Source organism: Hemiscyllium ocellatum, chromosome 4 (genome assembly GCF_020745735.1).
Source record: "Hemiscyllium ocellatum isolate sHemOce1 chromosome 4, sHemOce1.pat.X.cur, whole genome shotgun sequence".
Lineage (NCBI taxonomy): Eukaryota > Metazoa > Chordata > Chondrichthyes > Orectolobiformes > Hemiscylliidae > Hemiscyllium > Hemiscyllium ocellatum.
The window spans coordinates 50,469,063-50,493,500 of record NC_083404.1 but is presented as its reverse complement, the minus strand read 5'-3'; the positions used below and the strand labels follow the sequence as shown (position 1 = coordinate 50,493,500).

Below are 24,438 nucleotides of genomic sequence, written 5' to 3'. Positions count from 1 at the left end.
TTTAATTCAATGTCTCTGAATCAAGATGGTGAATGGCTTTGAAGGGAACTTGCGGATGTTGTAGTATCTGGTGCCCTTGTAATTCTAGAAGGGACTGGTTTTGCAAGGTGCTGCCTGAGGAGTCTTAGTGAATTTTCGCAGTATATCTACTAGGTGACACAACACTGCTGCTACAGAGCATCAATGTCAAACAAATTTAAGCATAATTCCATGTCAGAAACTCAGGGTTCATTTCTACCCATTTGGTTTTATTAACTTGAATATATTTTATGTAGTTGGCAAGATTGTAAAATGACTATTAAACGTACTAGCCCCATGACCTCAAATTTTACAATGGAACTGTTCAGGATACAATTTATATTAAAATATAATATGCTGCCAAACAGGTTTCAGTGTCCTTTTGATAAGATCAGTAAACTTAAATGAAATGAGCAAGCATGTTAATATTCTACTGAAATTTGTCATGAACATGGATCTTGTCTAATTTTAGCTAGTTTTTCAAATCAATACTTCCTTTGGCATATCACCAAGGTTCCAGTCTCCCTGCTTAGTGTGCAATCAATTTTAAATAATAGTTTTTAAGAAATTCAGTATTTCAATTCTATTTTTTATTTTCAAACAAAGCAGTCACATTTCTAAAGTTGTGTTCAAGGGCAATTGCTCTCTTGCACTTATGGAGTACAGGTTCACAATACAAAAGGTTACTCATGAGCAGAAATAGGTTTTAATAGGGAATGAAATCTATATTTTATATTTGGGCATCTATTTATCAGCAAATACAATTAATTTACAATCTTATTCAGAACACTGGAATTTTCCAGTCAGCACTTCAATCCGACCATGATTTCATAAATAACAAATGAGCCACATGACCACTTTGGAGTAAGCTTTTGATTAAAGGTAGAAACTTGAACAGAAATACAGCCACACTCGAAAATCCACCAAAAAAGCAATGCAATGATAAGAAGTTGCTGGGAAAGCAATATGTCTCCTTTATAATCACCAATTTACATGAAAAGAAAATACGGTTAGGTGAGACTATTAATGAGGTCACTACAATGCTCTGCAGAACTTCAATGAAACTTGCCAATACATTAATTGGGAATGCAAATCGAAGAGAACTAGTTCATCACCATGCTCTGTAGAAGATGAGAGCAAGTACTGAGATTCAAACAAAAGAAATAAAATCAAATTAGGTCACCTAATTTTTAAAATAAAAAAGGAACAAGTCTATAAATTGGTAAGGCAAAAAGAGAAATGTCTGTAAATGAACCTTCCGGCTCAGTGAGCAAACCTACATCCAGAACCTCAACTTTAAGGAAGAATTGTTTGGTCTGAAATATCCAAGGGCAATAGAAGCTGAAATTAGTATATTTGCAAATGAATTCAGCAAGAGGAATTCTTACTTTGTGCTTTCTCATGCTTCAAAAGATATGTAATTGGAGACGCTGGTGTTTGTCATGGATTATCTGATGCACAGTAAGTACGCACACAGAGTACTTTGGGTTCTAATGCTTGACCTTTACAATAGCTAAAAACTTCTTTAGACCATGTTCTTTCTACTGAATAAACTTGGCAATCAGCCTGCTGAGTAGAACTGCATCACACTGGAAAAACACATCACTTCTATACTTGGTGGGCATTGTTAAAGTCAAATAATTTAAAATTTTTATTTGTCCAAATTTATAATTGGCACAAGAAAACCCCAGAAAATTGGACGTCATAAACCTTGCTAAATTTAGAAGACGACAATGAAACCACCTTGTTTCAGCATCATAAAAGTCTTTGAAATGGTGCAAGGCTAAAATCACACTGTACAGAATGCTATTTGGTCTATGTGCCAATGCAGGTTCTTTGAAACAGCAACATAATTAGTCCCAGCCCTCTGTTCTTTCCCTCACACTCTTTCCTTCCCCCTTTCATGTCTATTCAATTCCTTTTTGAAATTATGATTGAATTTATTTCCAGCACTCTTTGGGCATTGCATTCTAGACTAATACAACTTGAGAAAACTATCGATACACCAGAGGGGAGGAGTAATGTTCAAAGATTAAATTATACTACTTCTCTGAACATTAATGTAATGTTAAAGGGTTAAACTGTATTGTCTTCCTCCAGAAACTGAACATTCTGGAACTGGGTGGGGGAGCGACATTCATGCAGGAATGCGGATGACTCCCACTTCATTTAGGCAGCCATTTAATAGCTCCTGCTATTCTCAAATTAAACTCTCATTCAGTCCCTTCCATTTAGAAGTGCTTTTGTAACCATGCCCCGAAGCTAGGACATATCACACCTATTTACTAGTGAGGGCGGGTCATGTCGTTTCGTGGCTAGCTGATTTTCATGTGTCCTGGCGGCTAATTCTCGGCCTGTTTGTCTAACGTAGTGTTTTTTTATGCGTCTTGCATGGTATTTTGTAAATGACATTAGTTTTGCTTGTTGTCTGTATCGGGTCTTTCAAGTTCATTAACTACTGATTTAGTGGGTTACCATGATGCCAAGGGTTCTGAGTAGTCTGGCAGTCATTTCAGAGATAGCTTTGAGTAGGGGAGAGTGGCTAGGGTTTCTGGATGTGTTTTGTCTGCTTGTTTGGGTTTGTTGCTGAGAAATCGGCGGGCTGTGTTCATTGGGTACCCATTCTTTTTGAATACATGGTATAGGTAACCCACTAACACAGCAGCTAATGAACTTGAAAGACCGCATATAGACAACAAGCAAAAATAATGTCATTTACAAAATACCTTGCAAGAACTGTAACAAACACTACATTGGACAAACAGGCAGAAAACTAGCCATCAGGATATATGAACATCAACTAGACATGAAACAACATGACCCTTTCTCACTAACATTCTTACACACATAAGGAAGGATACCATTTTGACTGGGACAACACATCCACCCTAGGACAAGCCAAACAGAGACACACACACAAGAATTCCTAGAAGCATGGCATTCCAACTGGAACTCTATCAACAAACACATCGAGTTAGACTCCATTTACCACCCTGAGAAAAAGAACAGGACATGACATCATCACAGGAAATTACATCATCGACCCAAAGAAACCCAAACATATAAATAGAAAGCAGGAATTATCAGCAGTGCTTCGCCCGGAGGCCCACTGAAGATGTTACCTTGTATGGTGATGAAACGTTTGTAAATGAATCTTCCGGCTCAGTGAGCAAACCTAAATCTAGAACCTCAACTTGAGCTACAAATCTTCTCAAAACTTGCTAAGTATATAAATTCTACCCGTATTTCCTTTCCAAAATGCAGCATCTCACATTTATCTTAAACAAATACTATTTGCCACTCCTTCGCCCATCTGATCAAAGTCCTGTTGTACTCAGAAAAAACCTTTTTTGCTTCCACTACACCAACAATTTTGGTGTCATATGCAAACTTACTAACCATACCTCCTATGTTCACATCCAAATGATTCATATAAATGACAAAAACAGTGGATCCAGCACAGATCCATGCGACACACCACTGGTCACAGGCCTCTAGTCTGAAAAGCAACTCTCCAACACCCTCTGCCACCAACCTTCGAGCCAGTTCTGTATTCAAATAGCTAGTTCTCCTTGTATTCTGTGTGTTCTAACCTTGTTAACTAGTCTACCATCTGGAAACTTGTCAAAAGCCTTATTGAAGTCCATATAGATCACGTCCACCGCTCTGCCTTCACCAATCCACTTTGTTACTTCTTCAAAAACTCAATCAAGTTAGTAAGACATGATCTCTTCATGCACAAAGCTTTGTTGACCGTCCCTTAACTTTCCAAATATATGTAAATCCTGTCATTCAGGATCCCCTCCAACAACCTGCCCACCACTGTAGTCTATAGTTCTCTAGCATTTCCTTACCACCTTAAATAGTGGCACCTTGTTAGCCAACTCCCAATCATGTGGCACTTCATCTGTGGCTATTGATGATACAAACATCGCAAAGGGCCCAGCAATTATTTCCCTAGCTTTCCACAAAGTTCTAGGGTACACCTGAATAGGTTCTGGGGATTTATCCATCTTTATGCATTTTAAGAAGTTTTGCACCTCCTCCTCTGTAATATGGACATTTCAAGATGCTGGTATTTATTTCCAAGTTCTCTAGCTTCCATATCCTTCTCCACACAAAACACTATTCAAAATAGTATCTCCCATCTCCTGCAGTTCCACACATAGGCAGCCTTACGATCTTTAAGGGGCCCTATTCTCTTCATAGTTACTTTTTTGTTTATCTTAATGTATTTGTAGAATCGCTCTGGATTCTCCTAAAGCCATCGCATGTCCCCTTTTCGACTTCCTGATTTCCCTCATGTATATTTCAACTATGTTTGTACTCTTTAGGGATTCAGTCCACCCCTGCTGTCTACACCGGACATATGCTTCCTTCTTTTTCTTGACCAAAACCACAATTTGTGCAAGTGAAAAGAAAGAGGGTATTTCTTTCAGTTGCTGGAAACAATTAAAAAAAAAGTCACTGTTGAAGGAAAGCGAGGCAAATGCGTTTCAGCGAACTACCGAAGAATCTCCGAACACCACAACTGTCAAAGGTGGTACTACAGAAATCACCCACTTAACAGCCATAACATTTCACAATCTATTCATCATGCATAAGTCAAATGCTGATTGGTACTTACTGTTTACTTTTACTTTTTGGACTGCACCTCAAAATTCTAATGTGTTGTGTTGTAATGTTTTCTCGTGGTTTAATAGCTAATAAATCCAATTGTGCTTAACTCAGAATCTGGTTAAATTTATGCCTTTCAAACTTAAATACATTTGGGCTGGGAAAAGTTCTCATTGAGAAGTGATCCTCCTAAATTGAGTTTATTATATACAGTCAAAGGAGGGGTTAAGGAATATTCATCCAGTTCATCCCTCTACACCCAACAGTTTAAACTTTTGGGCAAATGCAGTCAAGATGGTGACAGACTGGGGACCTTTACCTGACGAGCAGTTCTGTTAAACAGTCTGCAACAAGAGCCCACAAAAAAAAATTGAAAAAAACAGATTTAGAAACTTTTCAATGAAGGAATACTCACCTGACTGGGACTAGAAAAATTGAGGTGATGAATGTGGAGTCTGTAAAAGAAATCAACAGGAGTGCGGGATCTGTTACAAAAGTGAGGGGTTGGCGAAAGGAGAGATGAAAAGCACAGGAGAGAGGAAGACTGAAAAACAATCTCCTAAAGTGTAAAAAAAAAGGAAGTCCTAGAGATTGGAAGCAGAAAGCCAGAAATGTCCTAGTCAAAGTTCCTCTTTTCCATGAGTTACTGAATGCTAGCACATAGGTACAATAAGCTATTAAGAAGACCAATACAATGTCACAGTTAGTTTGAATACAGGAGAAATGGAGTCATGCTTCACATGTACAGAAGCTTGGTTAGGCCACACCAAGAGTACTGTATGCCATTTTGCTTCATTCATCAGAAAGGATAATTATTGCTAGAGAGGGAATGCATCGAATGCTCACCAGACTTGCTCCCAGAATAGTGGGCATGTCCTATGAAGACAGCTCAGCAAACTGGATTTGTCCTCTCAAGTTTAACAATACCAAATCTCATTGAAATTTACAAATTACCTAAAAAGGAATAGATAGGATGGAGTCAAGATTAGAGTGATGCTGGAAAAGCACAGCAGGTCAGGCAGCATCTGAGGAGTAGGAAAATTGATGTTTCGGGCAAATTCCTGATGAAGGGCTTTTGCCCGAAATATCGATTTTCCCGCTCCGCTTTTCCAGCACCACTCTAATCCGGACTCTAAACTCCAGCATCTGCAGTACCAACTTTCGCAATAGATATGGTGGATGCAGATAAGAAATTTCCCTTGGTGTGGCAGTCTTGAACTTGGGCAGACAATTTTAAAAGAAGGGTGAAGTTACTTTGAACACAGAGATGAGAATAATTTATCTTTTGCTCAAAGTGTAATGAATCTTTGGAATTTGGGGCCACAGAATGCAGTGGAAATTCAGTTTTTGAGTATGCTTAAAGTGGGGATGATAGATGATAGATTTCTGATTACCAGTGGCATAAAGGGTTATGGAAATAGTATGATTAAAAGGCAGCTGAGTGTTCAATTGGTCATAATGCTAATAAATGACAGAAGAGACTAGAGGCTGATTGGCCTACTGTTCCTATGTAATGGATGAGAGTGTAATGAATACTATCAATTGTATATTTTATGATGAAATATTATATTTCATAAAATTTAGCATTTATGGGTCACATTTCAAAGCTTCTCATATATTATGAATTATTTGAGGTAGAGTGACTATGTTAGAGACAAATATCAAGCAGTTTAGTGATGACCTTACTTGGCTGCAAAAAGTGTGATTAGGCCAATGTCTTGGTGTACAGAAATGTGTCAGTAATAGTTTTAATTAAAAAACACTTGCTCTTAACTAATGCCTGTTGTTTTGTGCCAACTGAAATACTATTATCTGTAGGAAAAGAAGGCTTTCATTCAGAGTTATAGATTGAAGTTTAATGCAGCAATAATTATTGGGGATATTGACAAAATCATCTTCTGCTTCTGAAAAAATTAAAAGCCCCCATTTATCAAAACAAATACAGTCGGTGTTGTTTCCATGTGGCTGCAGCGTCACCTAACAAGGGAAGTAGAGACTGAAAAAGGAGCACTTGGAAACCAAAAAGTACCCTCTGAGAAATCTCAAGAGGTAGACTCAAAAATAAAATTTTTTGAGCCCTGCTGAAGGCACAACTTCACTTTGAATTAGCTGTGAGCACCACATCATAGAATTATCAAGTAACTTTCCTTTCCATACAGATTTATAGCTACTGAATGCAAATACAGTTCCATATTTAAATTTATTATGCAAACTGGAAGATTATTCTTCCTGATCAATATTTAATGGTGCCCAAATCATGGTTTTCATATCCAACAAAAAAAATGATTATGGCTGCTATCTTTGCACATCCATGAATTCAGTTAGGAAGAGAAAACACCTTTTAAATACAATACTTTGCTTGTGAAAAACAATAGCTTGTAGAATAGCAAATAATGTGAAAGAGCAATGAGGCATGGACACAATGATTAGCTTTAGTACGAAAAAAACTTAGCAAGTATATTCACATCACATTGTATAACACAACCTGAATTAAAATTGTAAAAGCATGCGTCTTTCAAACAAGATAAAAAATGGAAGCCACTTTACAATAACTTATTTTTCTAAATGTAACAATATTAGGCATTGCAGTTTTAAAGTATATTCTTGCTCCATAATCAAACTGTAGAACAAGCATTGCACAATGATTACTTCAATAAGCCAATGTTAATTTAAATCTGGTCCACAATGTAATGCCTTCAACAGCTACTGATATAAATTCGCCAAGCAGGTAGCAAATGAAATCACTTACCATTTCTGAATTTGAACCATTATGTAATTTCATTGCTTTCTCTTGTACATTTCCAATAACTGCGTCAGCACAAAGTGCCATTGAAATAAACGCTATGCCTAAAAAACAAAGTTTTCAAACTAATTGCAAACATAAGAAAAATTACAATCAATCATTCACTTTCGTCAAACATAATATGCTGTCTTGATTTCAATTATTAAAACAACAATTCAGATGCTTACTTTAGTAATTCTCCCTTCTTGGCAAGACTGAAAAAGCTTGTGGTTAAACTGTATGTGCTAGCACTAACAATGCTGCAAGCATACATTAACATCTCAATTTTTTAATCAAAAGCGGAGCTTGAAGGTGGGTCTGAAAAGAAAACAGGAGGGTAGAGATGTCAGGGAGGGCCCTTTAGTTGGAAGGGTTTAGGCAAAAAGCTCAGTATGTTGACTAAAGTCACATAAAGCAATGGTGGTGCAAGAGCCCAAAATAGAAAGAGTGAAAATGGAGCTTGCAACAGTAGAAGGATCAAAGATGGATCTCTTCGAGAAGTGGTTGTTGCTGATAGTTTTAAAAAGGAAGTGGACACTATTTGATGAGGAACAACCATTTACACAAGTAAAATACTGTGGATGCTGGAAAACAAAATCAAGAAATGCTGAAAAATACTCAACTGCACTTACATTGAGGGGAACATACTTGTCCGATCATTGTGAAGAAAGGTTAAAGGCTTGAAATGAGAAATTGATCTCTGCTCCATATATTATGCCTGACCTGCTGACCATTTCTAGCATTTTCTATTTATAAAGGACACTGTTGGATCAAGGGGACAGAAGGTGGATCTCAAAACATTGAGAGAGCAGATGAAAAAGAAACAGGGTGAAAGCCCAAGGGATGAGGGAGAACAGCAGAAGCAACTAAACAGGTGGTTGCAATGTGACTGACAACAGAAGCCATGAGCTGCTCATGTTTGCTGGAAATTAGAACTCAGGGGAGGGATTTAAAGAAATGGCTGATGGTTAAGCAAACGTGCTCAGAATTACTTCTGCTCTACAGGATGATATTGGAATAGTGGGTAGGTTTAGCAGAGAAAGAGAGATACAATAGTTGTAGGTATGATCTGATAATGGATAACCAAGGCAGCTGTGTGCTTGATAAGCTCAATTTACAGAAGTGAAGAAATTGAGCAGCTCAGAGAATTTATATTGGGTGTGTTTTCAAAAGGTGGAGGTGGTGGAGTAACTGCTAAGAGATAGTTAGTGTGATTCTAAGTAAGTTTCTTTTTAAAACCTAGTAAGGATTCAAACAGTGAGGCTGTAGTAAGCAGAATTATGTGGGTAATGGGAGGTGCTCAAGAGATTGTAGTAAATGAGTGGTTGAGAGAGATTGTGGCACTGGTCATGAATATGGACAGGAGAATTCATATATAATGAGCAGTCTGAGGAGAAGAAAACAAATTTGAAGTTGAGGTAGAGGTTTAAATCACCATGACTGAGCAGTTACTCAAGGCAGAGATAAAATAGAAGAGAAAGGAGCATATCTTGGCAAGAATTTTGATCTGTCACAGGGATGGGATTGGGGTTAAGATAAGGTGCTTATGAAATTAAGAAGCATCAGAAGATTTGGGAGAATGCAACTGATTTAGTAATAAAGGTTACCACTCCCTGGGCAAGACAGCTGGAAAGTATAGCAGAGACAGAAACAAGGAGCAGGGTATGGCATCCATGAGCCAAATACCTGCACAGGACAAAGCCATGATCTGAATGGTATTGCTGAAATTAAAGTAAAGGCAAAAACTATGCATAAGTCAATGGACATTCTGGAAGGAAATGATAAGAAAGGTAGCTTTTGCTAAAACATTGGCAGAATTCAAATAGACAGCAGTAAATAGCATGAGCAAGATGTCATAAAGTTGACAAGGTTAAAAACCGATGGATCCTCTGGGCGAATTCCCAGAGAGATGTTGGAATAGGAGAGGGTGGTTATTCATTAAAAGGCAACAACAGATGCTTCAGCAGGAGGCATGGAGACCAATGCTTAGAAAGGCCCCTGAACACAACTTGACTGTAGCTCCTTACCCCATCAGTTCATTCTGGCTTTGACTGCTTTAACTGACTGTCTAAAAAGGCTAGTTTTACTTCATAATATTCTAGACCACTATACTCAGATGGCAGAATTTTGCTTCTCAAGGCAAAACTGTCCAGAGCAAATCAGATTTCCTCACAATTATACAGCTGCCAAGGCATTTTACTCCTCCAAAGAAACTGCTGGTCAGTAAAAATGCACGCACTCCTGTTTTATTTTGTAGCAAATATACGTTAGAAAAGTAAATTTGGTCTCTGAAGTAACTGTCAGCCACTTTATCAACCCTCAGGCAGTTGACCTCATGTGTATTCACCACTCGAAACTTAATACTGAGTATATCAAAACAGTTTATACAAATAATGCTCAAATTTTAAGAAGCTTTACAGCTGATATTGAATAGGTTTGCTTTCCTGTTTTTAAAAAAGTGCACTGCACACTTTTAAAAGTCAAACCCTTGGGAAGTTAACTACTCAAACATGTAGTTGTACTGACTTTGTTCATGCGATACATTTTTGAGCATTTCCTTCCTTTAAGTGATCTACTAAAAGTAGAAATGTAATTGTAACTCTGTAACCCTGATTCTGTATTTTAAAAGTGGATGCTCAAAAAGGTCGCTAATCAATGGACATAAGAATTTGACAGTAAAAAAGGAACTCAAGGTATTCCGCATTTATTCCTAAATTAAGCAGATGTCAGTTTACTTGCAAACGCCACAAATTAGGTTCAAGTACCAAAATACACAGCTTCCGACCTGTTAGGTAATCAAACCCTATTATACATTTACCTGAAAGATAGAAAACAAATATAAACAGCATAAAAATGACCAATGTGCAAGTACTTGGCAAAGGTTTTGAATCAACTGAAATCACAGGCCTCACCTGTCAGATTGAAATTAGGCGCCACTTTGCTATCAGCCAAAGTGAACCAAATCAGACCAAGACTCATACAAAGTGCAGCTGACACATCTATAATATTATAACGTTTCCCTGTTAGGAGGAAGCAGATTAACAAATGATGAGTGTGAATGTATCTTGATAATTTTACTTTTGAAAGGCTTTCTAACCAGCAAGATCTGGGAATGGCAAGCTAAAAAAGGCCAAATATTTTTGAGAGACATTCAGGCTTTGTTCCACAAATTATTCTACAAACACTTAATTAAATGACAATGAAAATGCAACAATTTTCACTTACGGGTCACTGTAACTACTTTTCCTACCTAAACGTGAAGGGCTAGGAATAAAATTGACGTCAAGCTAAAACAGAATATGCATCAGTACAAAATGATCCCTGGAAGAATTAATAAATCCTTTCTGGCCAACATTTAATTTGAAAAACCAACAGCATCAATTAAGTTAATGCATCTCGTTGTTGTTTGCAGGACCTTTTTGTGCATACTACACAGTGACTATATTTCCTCACACTTCATTGATTGTAAATGGTATTAAATAAATGGATAAAAAATAAAGTTAATTCATTGTTTTTATCCTAAATTGAACAAGCAACCTTGGATCTGTGTGAACACTAGCAGAATGTCGACACGATAAACGTCCAATTACAAAAGTTATCTACTTACGTTCTTCTGGTCAGCCTCTCTAACCTCCCACCTTCCATAAACCTAATCCATCTACAACTCTAAAGCCTGTATTCTATTCTGCAGCAAGTTCTACTTAACAATAAATCCTTAGAGTCATTGAGTCATAGAGATATACAGCATGGAAACAGACCTTTTGGTACAAGTCATTTATGCCGACCAGATATCCCAACCCAATCTAGTCCCACCTGCCAGCACCCGGCCCATATCCCTCCAAACCTTTCCTATTCATATACCCATCTAAATGCCTCTTAAATGTCGCAATTGTACCAGCCTCCACCACTTTCTCTGGCAGCTCATTCCACACACATATCACCCTGTGTGAGAAAAAGTTGCCCCGTAGGTCTCTTTTATATCTTTCCCCTCTCACTCTAAACCTCTGCCCTCTAGTTCTGGACTCCCTGACCCCAGGGAAAAGACTTTGCCTATTTACCTAATCCATACCCCTCAATTTTGTAAACCTCTATAAGGTCACCCCTCAGGCTCCAATGTTCCAGGGAAAACAGCCCCAGCCTGTTCAGCCTTTCCTTATAGCTCAAATCCTCCAATCCTGGCAACGTATTTGTAAATCTTTTCTGAACCCTTTCAAGTTACACAACATCTTTCCGATAGGAAGGAGACCAGAACTGCACGCAAAATTCCAACAGCGGCCTAACCAATGTCCTGTACAGCCGCAATATGACCTCCCAATTCCTGTACTCAATACTTTGATTGATAAAGGAAAGCATACTAAATGCCTTCTTCACTATCCTATCTACCTGTGACTCCACATTCAAGGAGCTATAAACCTGCTCTCCAAGGTCTCTTTGTTCAGCAACATTCCCTAGGGCCTTACCACTAAGATGTATACGTCCTGTTAAGATTTGCTTTCCCAAAATGCAGCACTTCGCATTTATCTGAATTACACTCCTTCTGCCACTTCCCTGCCCATTGGCCCATCTGGTCAAGATCCTGTTGTAATCTGAGGTAACCCTCTTCACTGTCCACTACACCTCTAATTTTGGGTGTCATCTGCAAACTTACTAACTGTACCTCTTATGCTCGCATCCAAGTCATTTATGTAAATGACAAAAAGTAGAGGACCTAGCACCAATCCTTGTGGCACTGCACTGGTCACAGGCCTCCAGTCTGAAAAGCAATCCTCCACCACCAACCTCTGTCTTCTATCTTTGAGCCGGTTCTGTATCTAAATGGCTAGATCTCCCGATATTCCATGAGATCTAACTTTGCTAATCAGGTCTCCCATGGGGAACCCTGTAGAATGCCTTACTGAAGTCCATATAGATCACATCTACTGCTCTCCCCTCATCAATTCTCTTTGTTACTTCCTCAAAAGACTCAGTCAAGTTTGAGAGACATGATTTCCCATGCACAAAGCCATGTTGATTATCCCTAATGAGTCCATGCCTTTCCAAATACATATACATCCTGTCCCTCAGGATTCCCTCCAACAACTTGCCCACCACAGAGGTCAGGCTCACTGGTCTACAGTTCCCTGGCTTGTCCTTACCACCCTTCTTAAACAGTGGCACCACATTAGCCAACCTCCAGTCGTCTGGCACCACACCTGTGACTATCGATGATACAAATATTTCAGCAAGAGGCCCAGCAATCACTTCTCTAGCTTCCCAGAGTTCTAGGGTACACCTGATCAGATCCTGGTCCACTTTTATGCGTTTCAAGACGTCCAGCACTTCCTCCTCTGTAATATGGACATTTTGCAAGATGTCACCATCTATTTCCCTACAATCTGTATCTTCCATATCCTTTTCCACGGTAAATACTGACGCAAAACACCATTTAGTATCTCCCCCATTTTCTGTGGCTCCACACAAAGGCCGCCTTGCTGATCTTTGTTGGGCCCTATTGTCTCCCTAGTTACCATTTCGTCCTTAATGTATTTGTAAAAAGTCTTTGGATTCTCCTTAATTCATGTGCCAAAGCTACCTCATGTCCCCTTTTTGCCCTTCTGATTTCCCTCTTAAGTAGACTCCTACTTCCTTTATACTCTAAGGATTCACTCGCTCTATCCTGTCTATACCTTACATATGCTTCCTTCTTTTTCTTAAAGAAACCCTCAATTTCTTTAGTCATCCAGCATTCCCTCTACCTACCAGCCTTTCCTTTCACCCCAACAGGAATATACTTTTTCTGGATTCTCGTTATCTCATTTCTGAAGGCTCCCCATTTTCCAGCCATCCCCTTACCTGCAAACATTTGCCCCCAATCAGCTTTCAAAAGTTCCTGCCGAACACTGTCAAAATTTGCCTTTCTCCAATTTAAAACTTCAACTTTTAGATCTGGTCTATCCTTTTCCATCGTTATTTTAAATCTAATAGAATTGTGTGCACTGGCCCCAAAGTGCTCCCCCACTGACACCTCAGTCACCTGTCCTGCCTTATTTCAAGAGTAAGTCAAGTTTCTCTAGTAGGTACATCCACATACTGAATCAGAAAATTGTCTTGCGCACACTTAAGTATACCGGCTCCTCATTTAGCCAACAACTTACTTTTTTACAGTACTTAACCTTTAAATAAATCGTTCTTGTTATGCAATCCTTAACTCAGCAACCTACTTCTGCCCCATAACCATGTCCAATTCTGAACTTTAACCCTCTGCTTCCTTACTTTTCTCCATCTTCAAATCTTGCATTAAAAATCTGTTGTTTAAACCAAGCTTTAGGCTAATGTAAAAGCTCTGCTTTGTGATCAGGCTCAGTATCCTTTCTTGTTGTGTTCCTGGTGAACATTTTAACACATGAATATGTACTTTATAAATGTGATATTTCTTTAATTATGAAAGTTTGTGGGATATCAAGCAGTCAAAAACACTTGATTAAATACAGGATAATAAAACAAGCTAACACCACTTATGAAGAGAGGTTGTTTTCCATATCAGAAGAGATTGAAAGGGGACATGATTAAGATGTATAAAATTAGGAGGAAATAGATGGGGAAGGCAGGAAGAAAATCTTCCCCTGATGGAGGGATCAATAACTTGGGGTATAGATTTAAAGGTAAGACTCAGAAGGTTAATGGAGGAAATTTGAGTATAAGATTTTTCACCAAGAGAGTGGTGGGAATCTAGAACTGCCAGTAAGAGTGGAGGCAGAAACTCTCATAATACTTAAATATTTAGATGATTACTTGCAATGCTAAGTTATATAAAGCTATGGGCCAAAGTGCTGGAAAATGAGAGTTGATTAGTTAGGTTGGCTCTTTTTGACTGTCATGAATGCAATGGGCCTTTTTCTTTGATGTAGATCACTAGGACTCTACTAATTCCTAAAGTCTCAGAATGCAACAAAGCATTCCTTCACTGAAGGGAAGGCAGTTTTTGGATGCACTTATTGCAGAAACTTGTAGGGTCAAACAGCTTCGTAAAAATTAAACAAGTTTCGTGAAAATCAATGGTTACATTTTGCAATTGGTTGGAGAGTACAAAAACAGAATGGATACACCAATGGCCATGGGTGACTTGAGATTTTCTATATCTAATGAACTTATACACAATCCCTGACATTACCTGGGAAAAAAGTTACAGTATCTACAAAGCTGGACCAACTGGATTTGCAAGTTAAGGTGTTTGTTTCCTCACACGGCAAGATGGCTTGAAAATAAAGTCTATAATCAATATCACTCCACATATGTAATCTCTTTAGCTGACAGACTTGGAGAATAAAAATTACTGGAATTTCAATTTAAAAAAATGTTTGTCAACTTGAAATGAGAAACTGGAAACAGGAGGGAAATATGGTTATGTACTTGTTTTCTATGAACACGTTAGTTAGCATAAAATAACAATTATTTGGATTAAGCAGACATACACCTACATTGATGATCAGTGTTTTTGAAGGTCAGCGTGTAATTGCTCAGTTTTTAATGTTCCTCCACACAGAAAAATCAACCTGCTTTATTGAAGTGCACTTTTAAGTACTCATGTTTACAAGAACAATTGGAGTCAAAAAGCTTTTTTAATGTATCTTATGTGATGTAAATGGTCATTTACATTTAAATGATGATATATTAATCCCCATTAAACGTTTAATGCAATAACCAAACATTCAAGAGGCAACCTCTTAACTGCCACCACATTTATTGCTGAATAATGGAAATTTGTGGATAAAATCATGTTTTTTTAAAATCTAGATTTAGACTATGTATAGCAATGCTACTTTCAGACATATAAGACAAGACATGTATAATTGTTATCTTAAAAATAATCATTCACCAATGGCATGGAATACAAATCTCATGTAGCTTTATTTGGTAAAACTTCTGTCAGGTAACCTTACACTGTTGCAGTTTCTAAAATGCAGAGTTTTAAAACTCTAATAATATGTACCTTGAATGAAGATTCCTCCTATCATAACAGGAATCAGCTTGCAGCATTTGAAGATTACTTGAGTTGGATAATTCAGATAACCAAGTGAGGTGTTTGACAAGCCCATAGTGGCCACTGTAAGAAATGCTATAAGCATATACGTTTTCCAGGGGATTCTGCAAAACAAGACAAAAAAAAACTTAAATGAAACAAAAGAATTGTAGATGTTTAAAATTTGAAACAAAAAAAAAACAAAAACAAAACGAACCTCATTAAACCCTTTATTGGCTGTACCAATAAAATTGTATGAGGGTACTACTCAAAATATAATCAAATAATGACTTTTTAATATCATTTTTTTTATGTTCTAAAGACTACATGATTTTGCTGGGTCTTGCAAGGATTTGCATTTATAAAATAAAAATGAGTGAGCACAATTTACACCACTGAAGAAACATTTGACCCATCAGTTTGAATGCCACTCTAGTAAGATCGTAGATTTAATGCCCAGAGCATAGCACAAGCTCAGAAGGAACAGGAGCAGTAGGCCACACAGTCACTCAAGCCTTCTTCATAATTTGGTAAGACCACAACTGATATTCAACCTCAATACTTTACTGCCTGATCCCCTTGAATTTAGAATCCAAAGACTGGATTTCAACCTGAATAAACATCCAGAGGTCTCAGTGGTACAGAATTCCAAAGATTAACAATCCAAACTAATAAATATCCTTTCTCAGAAATGGCCACCAATCCCTTGTCCTTGGACAATTCAGTCAGTTCAAGATTCTCCAGCTGGAGGAAACAAACCTCTTGAAAGTTAAGTTTGCAACCCTTCATAGAACCATTCTAGCCTCAATGAGATCACCTCTCATTTTTCTAAACACAAGAAAGCAGTCGTGCATTCTACTCTTTCTCCTCAGAGGACATCTCATCCATCCCAAGAAACTTTGATAGTGAACTTTTGATAATACTTCCCTTCAAGAAAGTGTCTGATATTAAGAGTTAATTTGCTCTGCTGAGCTGCAACAAATTGAATGCCCCGAGGTTAGGGGTGTATCTTTGTCTTATAGATGAAATGTGGGAGGTTTACATTCCGTCCCCTTGCCATTCAGGAATGATTTACATTGTCATCAGCACTTTTTATTTCAGATCTCCAGTGTCTTCATTAATTTGCTTTTAGTCAAAAGAACTACATGATGAGACCAAATAAATTGCCTTTCCAGCAATCTTAGCATTCATAACAATTCAAAAATAAATGAACCAACAAGTCCTCAAATTGTGCTAGTTTTAAAGTGTTTATTTTGCTTGATTTTATGTTAAGTTCATTTGCATATTGGTAAGTATGCAATCTTCCAAAAACCAGAATTATTGGACAGCCTCAGAGACAATATCTCAACTGGATACACAACACAACTACCTCAGTTTCCTGTATACCCTAACTTTTTTGTTGAAGTCTTATTAATTCCATGAGCTTCATTGAGGATTACATACATACAAACCAAATCTGCTACAATTAGTACTTTTCTGGAGAAGGTATAATTCCTTTCTCATTTGAACTGGACTACCAGCATAGCAACAAGGCTTTTTCATGCCCAATTACAATAATTTTTAGAACAGGTTTAAAAAAAACTACAAAGATTTAGCATATCGTGACTGCAACATCACATTAGCTGCCTTGTAACATTTTCTAAGTCACAGGAAATTTGGAATGGTCACAAATTGAATCCATTAAGGATGCTGTCAGATATAATTGTGCAGTGCTCCTTGCTCTGATATTTAAGGATTGCATCAGGTCAGTGGTGAGAGATGATATAGGTTCTATGGAGAATAAAGTTGAATCCATTTGGGTGGAAATTAAAAATTCAAATACAAAACATTATCGACAGGCATAGTCTACAGACCATCAAATAATAATATCACGCTGGGGTGGGCAATAAGCAAAGAAATAACCAGTACCTGTAAAAATGATATGGATATTACCATGGTGGTTTTAGTCTACATGTCAGTTGGTTGAACCAGATCACATAGCCTTGAGTAGTTCATTGAATGTATCCACGATAGCTTTCTTGAACAGTACATAATGTAACTGACGAGGGAGCAAACTATCCTAGATCTGGTCCTATGTAGATTAGATTAGATTACTTACAGTGTGGAAACAGGCCCTTCAGCCCAACAAGCCCAACACCGACCCGCCGAAGCGCAACCCACCCAGATCTATTCCCCTACATTTACCCCTGCCCATAACACTACGGGCAATTTAGCATGGCCAATTCACCTAACCTGCACATTTTTGGATTGTGGGAGGAAACTGGAGGAAACCCACGCAGACATGGGGAGTGTGTGCAAACTCCATACAGTTAGTCGCCTGAGGCGGAAATTGCACCCAGGTCTCTGGTGCTGTGAGGCTGCAGTGCTAACCACTGTGCCACTGTATAATGAGACAGGAATAATTAATGATCTCATAGTTAGGGATCCTCTTGGTAGGAGCAATCATAGTATGATTGAATTCAGAGCATAAATGGAAAGTGTGAAGATAAACTCCAATACCAGGATTGGATCCAATAGGATGAGGGAGTTGGTTAAAGTATACTGAATGCAAAGACTTTATGGCAGGACAATTGATGAACAGTGGAGGACTATCAAAACAACTTTTCAAAGTGCTCAGCGAAAGTATATACACCAGAGGAAAGGAAGGACTGAAGGAAAAGGGGTAATTTGCCACAGGTATCAATGGAAATAAGAACCAAAAGAACTAGGAACAGGTGTAGGCCTTCTGGCCATTCGAGCCTGCATCGCCATTCAATAAGATCATGGCTGATCTTTTTGTGGCCTCAGCTCCACTTACCGGCCCTCTTACCATAACCCTTAATTCCTTTACTGTTCAAAATAATCTTAACTTTAAAAACATTTACTGAGGAAGCCTCAACTACTTCACTGGGCAGTGAATTCCATCAATTCAGAACCCTCTGGGTGAAGAAGTTCCTTCTCATTTCGGTCCTAAATCAGCTCCCACTAACTTGAGGCTATGTCCTCTTGTAATAGTTTGACTTGCTGGGGGAAAACATCCTGTCTACTTCTATCCTATCTATTCCCTTCCTAATTTCATGTTTCTGTAAGACTCCCCAATCATTTTTCTAAATTCTGGTGAATATAATCCCAGTCTACTCAGTCACTCATGACCCAGTCCCCTCAACTCCGGAATCAACCTAGTGAAACCCCTCTACTAGTGCCAGTATATCCTTTTTCAAGTAAGGTGATCAAAACTGCATGCAGTACTCCAGGTGTGGCCTCATCAGCACTCTATACAGCTGCAATATAACCTCCCTGCTTGTAAACTCAATCGCTTTAGCAATGAAGGACAAAATTCCACTTGCCTTCTTAAGTACCCGTTGCATCTGCAACGTTGCAAAGGTCCTTCTGCACATCAACATGCTGCATTTCTTACCATTCAAATAATAGGTTTTATTTTAGTTATTCCTACCAAAATGGATGACTTCACATATTAACACTGTATTCTATCTGCCAGACCTTTGCCCATTCAAGTAAACTATGTTCCTTTGCAAAGTTTCACAGTCCTCTGCATACTTTGTTCTACCACTCATCTTAGTGTTATCCACAAAGTTTGACACATAACACGTGGTCCCCAACTTCAAGTCTTCTACGAACAATTGTGGTCCCAACACGGATCCTTGAGGCCAGTGACCACCAGTCACTGATCCCCAGTGATGCAGCATATTCCATACTGACCATTCACAGTGTAAATAGGTTTTTCTCCGGTCTTCCCTTTGTTCTTGTGCTATCGATTTTAAACTGATTTGGCCTTGGCTTCAACACTTTCGTCAATCGGCAATTCCTATCGACCTACTTTATCCAGACTTCAGATGACTTTGAACATTTGCAATCAAAGCTTCTTGCAGCCTTTGTCATTAAGGATAACTGCTCCAGCTTCTCCAGCCTTTCCACATGAGCCACCAAGTTTTTACCATTACCTTTTTTACATTATCTCCTAAGCTTTTACATCCATCTTTTAGCATTGACACCAGAATCGGATATAATGCTCCAGCTGAGGCTCAATGAATGTTTGAAAGGTTCACTATAACATTCTTGTTTTTGTATCCTATTTTGATGTTTATAACACTACGAATTACAAACTTTATTAACTGTTTCTTAATCTGTCCTGTTACCTTCAATGATTTGTGCAAGGATGGGTGGGCCTTTCTGCTCCTACATGTCATTTAGAACTATAGTTAATGTTGTCTGTATTTATTCTACCTACCAAACTGTTTCAGCTCACAACCACTTACTGCCATAATTTGAAAAATAATACTCGACTGGTAATGGAAGCAGATTCAATAGAAACCTTACAAAGAAAAAACTGTAAGCAGTAAGTAGGGAGCAGGAAAAAGAGATTGAATAGGCAGTGTAACATATAGTCAGCACACACATCTGGACAAAATACCCTACTTCATGCCACACAGAGTGAAGAAATCTACAGCATGTAAATAGGCCCTTTGGCCCAACTTCCCCATGCCGCCCAGTTTGCACAATTAAACTAGTCCCACTTGTCTGCATTTGGTCCACATCCCTTCACACCCATCCCATCCACGTACCTGTCTAAATGTTTCTCAAGTGACAAAATCGTACTCGCTTCCACCACTACCTCAGACTGCTTGTTCCAGACACTCACCAGACTGAAAATATTGTCCCACTGGACCCTTTTGTATCTCTCTCTTCTTACCTTAAACCAATGCCCTCTAGTTTTAGACTCCCCTATCATGGGATAAACTGTCTGCTATTTACCTTATCTATGCCTCTCATGATTTTATATAATCTCTACAAAAGTCACCCCGCATGCTCCTTCACTGCAGGGGAAAAAAAAAAATCAGTCACCCCAGACTATCTAACTGCTACTTATAACTAAAAACTTTCCAGTCCAGGTGGCATTCTAGTAAATACTTTCTGCACTCTTTCCAGTTTAATAATATCCTTTCTATTGCAGGGCAACCAGAACTGCATGCAGTACTCCAAATGTGGCCTCACCAATGTCTTATACAGTTGCACAAGATGTCCCATCTCCTAAACTCCATGCTCTGAACAATGAGTGCTAGAAAGCTTTCAGCATGCTTCACTGCCCTCTCTACCTGTGACTCCATTTTCACAGAGCGATGAACCTGTACCCCTAGCTCTTTGTTTTATAATAGTCCTGTGGGCACTACCATCGACTGTGTAAGTCCTGCTCTGGTTTGCTTTACCAAAATGCAACACTTTGCATTATCTAAATTAAACTTTATTTTTTAATTCATTCATGGGATGTGGGTGTCATTAGTTAGACCATAATTTATTGCCTATTCTTACTTGCCCAGAGGGTAGTTAAGAGTCAACCACATTGCTGTGGGTCAGGAGTCACATGTAGACCAGGCCAGGTAAGGATGATAGTTTCCTTCCCTAAAGGACATGAGTGAACCAGATGGGCTTTTCCAACAATTGACATTGGATTCATGGTCATCATTATACTCTTAATTACAGACTTTAAAAATTGAATTCAAATTCCACATCTGCCATGGTGGGCTTCAAACCCAGGTCCCTGGAACATTACCTGGGTCTCTGGATTAACAGTCCAGTGGTAATATCACTACACCATCCCCTCCCCATCTGCCAATCCTCAGCTCACTGGCCCAGTTGATCAAGATCTCGCTGCATTCCCAGATAACTTCTTTCATTCTTCACCATACCACCAATCTTAATTTCATTGCCAAACTTTCTACCATAACTCCTAAATTCTCAGACAAATTATTTATATAAATGATGAAAAACAGTGGACCCAGCAATGATCCCTCTGGCACACTGCTAGTCACAGTCCTTGAGTCTGAAAAGCAGCCTTCTGTCATCTACCATCACACCAATTTTGTATCCAATTGGCCATCTCTCCCTGGATCCTGTGAGGTTTAACCTTACTCAATAACCCACCATGCAGTCCCTTGTCAAAGGGCTTGCTAAAGTCCATGTAACCAATGTTTTCTGTACTACCTTCATCTAATTTCCTGGTCACCCCTTCAAAAATATTAATCAAATTTGTTAGACTGCCTCCGAATTATAAGATACAATTCTACGATATAGTTCAATGACATTATCAAACTAATCAGTGTTTCAGCAAGGTAATCCAAAGTAATTCTGCCAGTTCTAAAATGTAATTGCTGTGCCTCAATCACCACTCCACACTGACCTGTTCAATTCACCTTTCATCTCCATGAAGTAATCCTCCAGACCAAGATTTACCAGCAGATATTCTTGGATTAAGCAACAGGAAGCATGGAAAATTACCTATGTTTCTTGGAACAAACCCTGTTTAATTGAATGGCAGGCGTTGCACCTTTTAAGGAAGGTGGGAGAGAAAAAACAGGAAATTATAACCAGTTAGTCTGACCTCAGTGGGGGTGGGAAAGATGCTGGAGTCTATTATAAAGGATGAAAGAATGATACATCTGTATAGTAGTAACAGGATAGGTCAGAGTCAGCATGGATTTATGAAGGGGAAATCATGCTTGACTAATCTTCTGGAATTTTTTGAGGATGTAACTGAAGATGGATGAGGGAGATCTAGTAGATGTAGTGTACCTGGACTTTCAGAAATCTTTTGATAAAGTCCCACATAGGAGGTTAGTGAGCAAAATTAGGGCGGATGGTACTGGGGTCAAAGTACTAACTTGGATTAAAAGTTGGTTGGCTGATAGGAAACAAAGAGTAGTGATAAACGGCTCCATTTCGGAATGGCAGGCAGTGACCAGTGGGGTACCGCAGGAACAGTACTGGGACTGCAGCTTTTTACAATATATGTTAATGATATAGAAGATGGTATTAGCAATAACATTAGCAAATTTGCTGACGATACTAAGCTGGGTGCAGGGTGAAATGTGATGAGGATGTTAGGAGATTACAGGGTGACCTGGACAAGTTAAATGAGTGGTCAGATGCATGGCAGATGCAGTTTAATGTGGATAAATGTATGGTTATCCACTTTGGTGGCAAGAACAGCAAGGCAGATTACTACCTCAATGGAATCAATTTAGGTAAAGGGGCAGTACAGAGAGATCTGGGTGTTCTTGTATACCAGTCAATAAAGGTAAGCACGCAGGTACAGCAGGTAGTGAAGAAGGCTAACAGCATGCTGGCCTTCATAACAAGAGGGACTGCGTATAGAAGCAAAGAGGTTCTTCTGCAGCTGTACAGGGCCCTGGTGAGACCACACCTGGAATACTGTGTGCAGTTCTGGTCTCCAAATTTGAGGAAAGACATTCTGGCTATTGAGGGAGTGCAGCGTAGGTTCACGAAGTCAATTCCTGGAATGGCGGAATTACCTTACACTGAAAGACTGGAGCGACTGGGCTTGTATACCCTTGAGTTTAGAAGACTGAGAGGGGATCTGATTGAGACATATAAGATTAAAGGATTGGACACTCTGGAGGCAGGAAGCATGTTTCCGCTGATGGGTGAGTGCCGAACCAGAGGACACAGCTTAAAAATACAGGGTAGACCATTTAGGACAGAGATGAGGAGAAACTTCTTTACCCAGAGAGTGGTGGCTGTGTGGAATGCTCTGCCCCAGAGGGCAGTGGAGGCCCAGTCTCTGGATTCATTTAAGAAAGAGTTGGATAGAACTCTCAAGGAATCAAGGGTTATGGAGATAAGGCAGGAACAGGATACTGATTAAGGATTCTGGATTTGTGGTGCTGGAAGAGCACAGCAGTTCAGGCAGCATCCAAGGAGCAGCTCCTTGGATGCTGCTTGAACTGCTGTGCTCTTCCAGCACCACGAATCGAGAATCTGGTTTCCAGCATCTGCAGTCATTGTTTTTACCTTACTGATTAAGGATGATCAGCCATGATCATATTGAATGGTGGTGCAGGCTCGAAGGGCAGCATGCCCTACTCCTGCACCTATTGTATACCAAAGTAAGTATGCTAAACAAGTTCAGAACAAGTTAGGACCGTCATTCAGCCAGCCTCCACCTCCTGGCCTCAGTACAAACCTCTCACCCTTTTGCAGAAACACAGACAAGCAATACTGCATATTACCAAGGAGTGTGACCTCTACAGATTAAATTATGGAGTAGTTGCCTTAAACTCTTGCTTGGTACCATGGATTTGCATTCTCTAGGTAAAATAAAATTGCACAGTAAATCAATATTGAATGCGCAGTTCTGATCCGCCCCAAGACATTCAAAGCATCACTGTGGTTGCTGTTTACTAATGAACACAGCAAACGGTCATTTCATCTGATCACACCTGACCACCTCCAGATTTTTAGATTAGATTTGAAGAGATGATTAGCTGTGAACACTTGGAGACGGCACGTAAACGATTGCACAGGGTTAGAGTAACAAGTTTTTCCCCTTCAAAATCTCAGCAAGTCTCACTCATAAATTGCTTGGTAGGGACTGTTGAACAAAATTGCAAAAGGGATTACCACATGCGTCGAAAACAAACAATCACCGACCATAAATTACCTCCTCCTCTTGTCCTGCGTGAGCTGCTGTTCGATCAGGCCGAAGGTGGAGTAGAAAGCAAACTGTACCAGAGTGAGGTACCATCCGAATGGTTTGAAGCCTTCCACAGAGAAGATGAGCTCCTGTAAAACCCAACAGATTAATTTCAGGGAGTGCAACAAATTCTGAAAGCATTTTTTGTGTCGTTCCGCGTTTACAATTATGGGAGTGATCAATAACAATGGCAAAATATGGCACGTTTATTGTGTGTGGACATATTTTAAAAACAAAACAAAGCATGCAGATGAAACACTGGCCTGCAGGTATCCATAGATGAGATAGAAGATGAAGACTCCGGACACACAGATGAGGAACTGCACGGTCCTGGAGAAGTCGCTCAGGTTTAAGCCGATCACCCGCAGCTCCTCCGCCGACTTGATATGCGGGGACATGGAGTCGGGTTTATCGGGCACGCTGATGGAGATGTATTTCCTGGAGCCACTCATTGCTTCCCCCTCCTGCAGCAGAAGCCGCTGCCACCAGTCGCCGCAGCGGGAGCGCTGGCCGGCCGGCAAACTGTTTAAAATA

General features: G+C 39.2%; 1 protein-coding gene across 3 annotated transcripts in view; it reads right to left on the bottom strand.

The window, feature by feature from the left end:
* The window catches only part of slc35b3 (solute carrier family 35 member B3), a 106,136-nt gene that overhangs the window by 17,758 nt on the left and 63,940 nt on the right, over window positions 1-24,438 (bottom strand). For all 3 annotated transcript variants that reach the window (XM_060823144.1, XM_060823146.1, XM_060823147.1), the window contains 5 exons: window positions 24,168-24,426; window positions 23,872-23,993; window positions 15,387-15,541; window positions 10,330-10,437; window positions 7,385-7,482 (listed from right to left, as the gene is read on the bottom strand). In XM_060823144.1, the coding sequence (XP_060679127.1) occupies window positions 7,385-7,482; window positions 10,330-10,437; window positions 15,387-15,541; window positions 23,872-23,993; window positions 24,168-24,426 (742 nt within the window). The remainder of the gene's footprint in view (window positions 1-7,384; window positions 7,483-10,329; window positions 10,438-15,386; window positions 15,542-23,871; window positions 23,994-24,167; window positions 24,427-24,438) is intronic.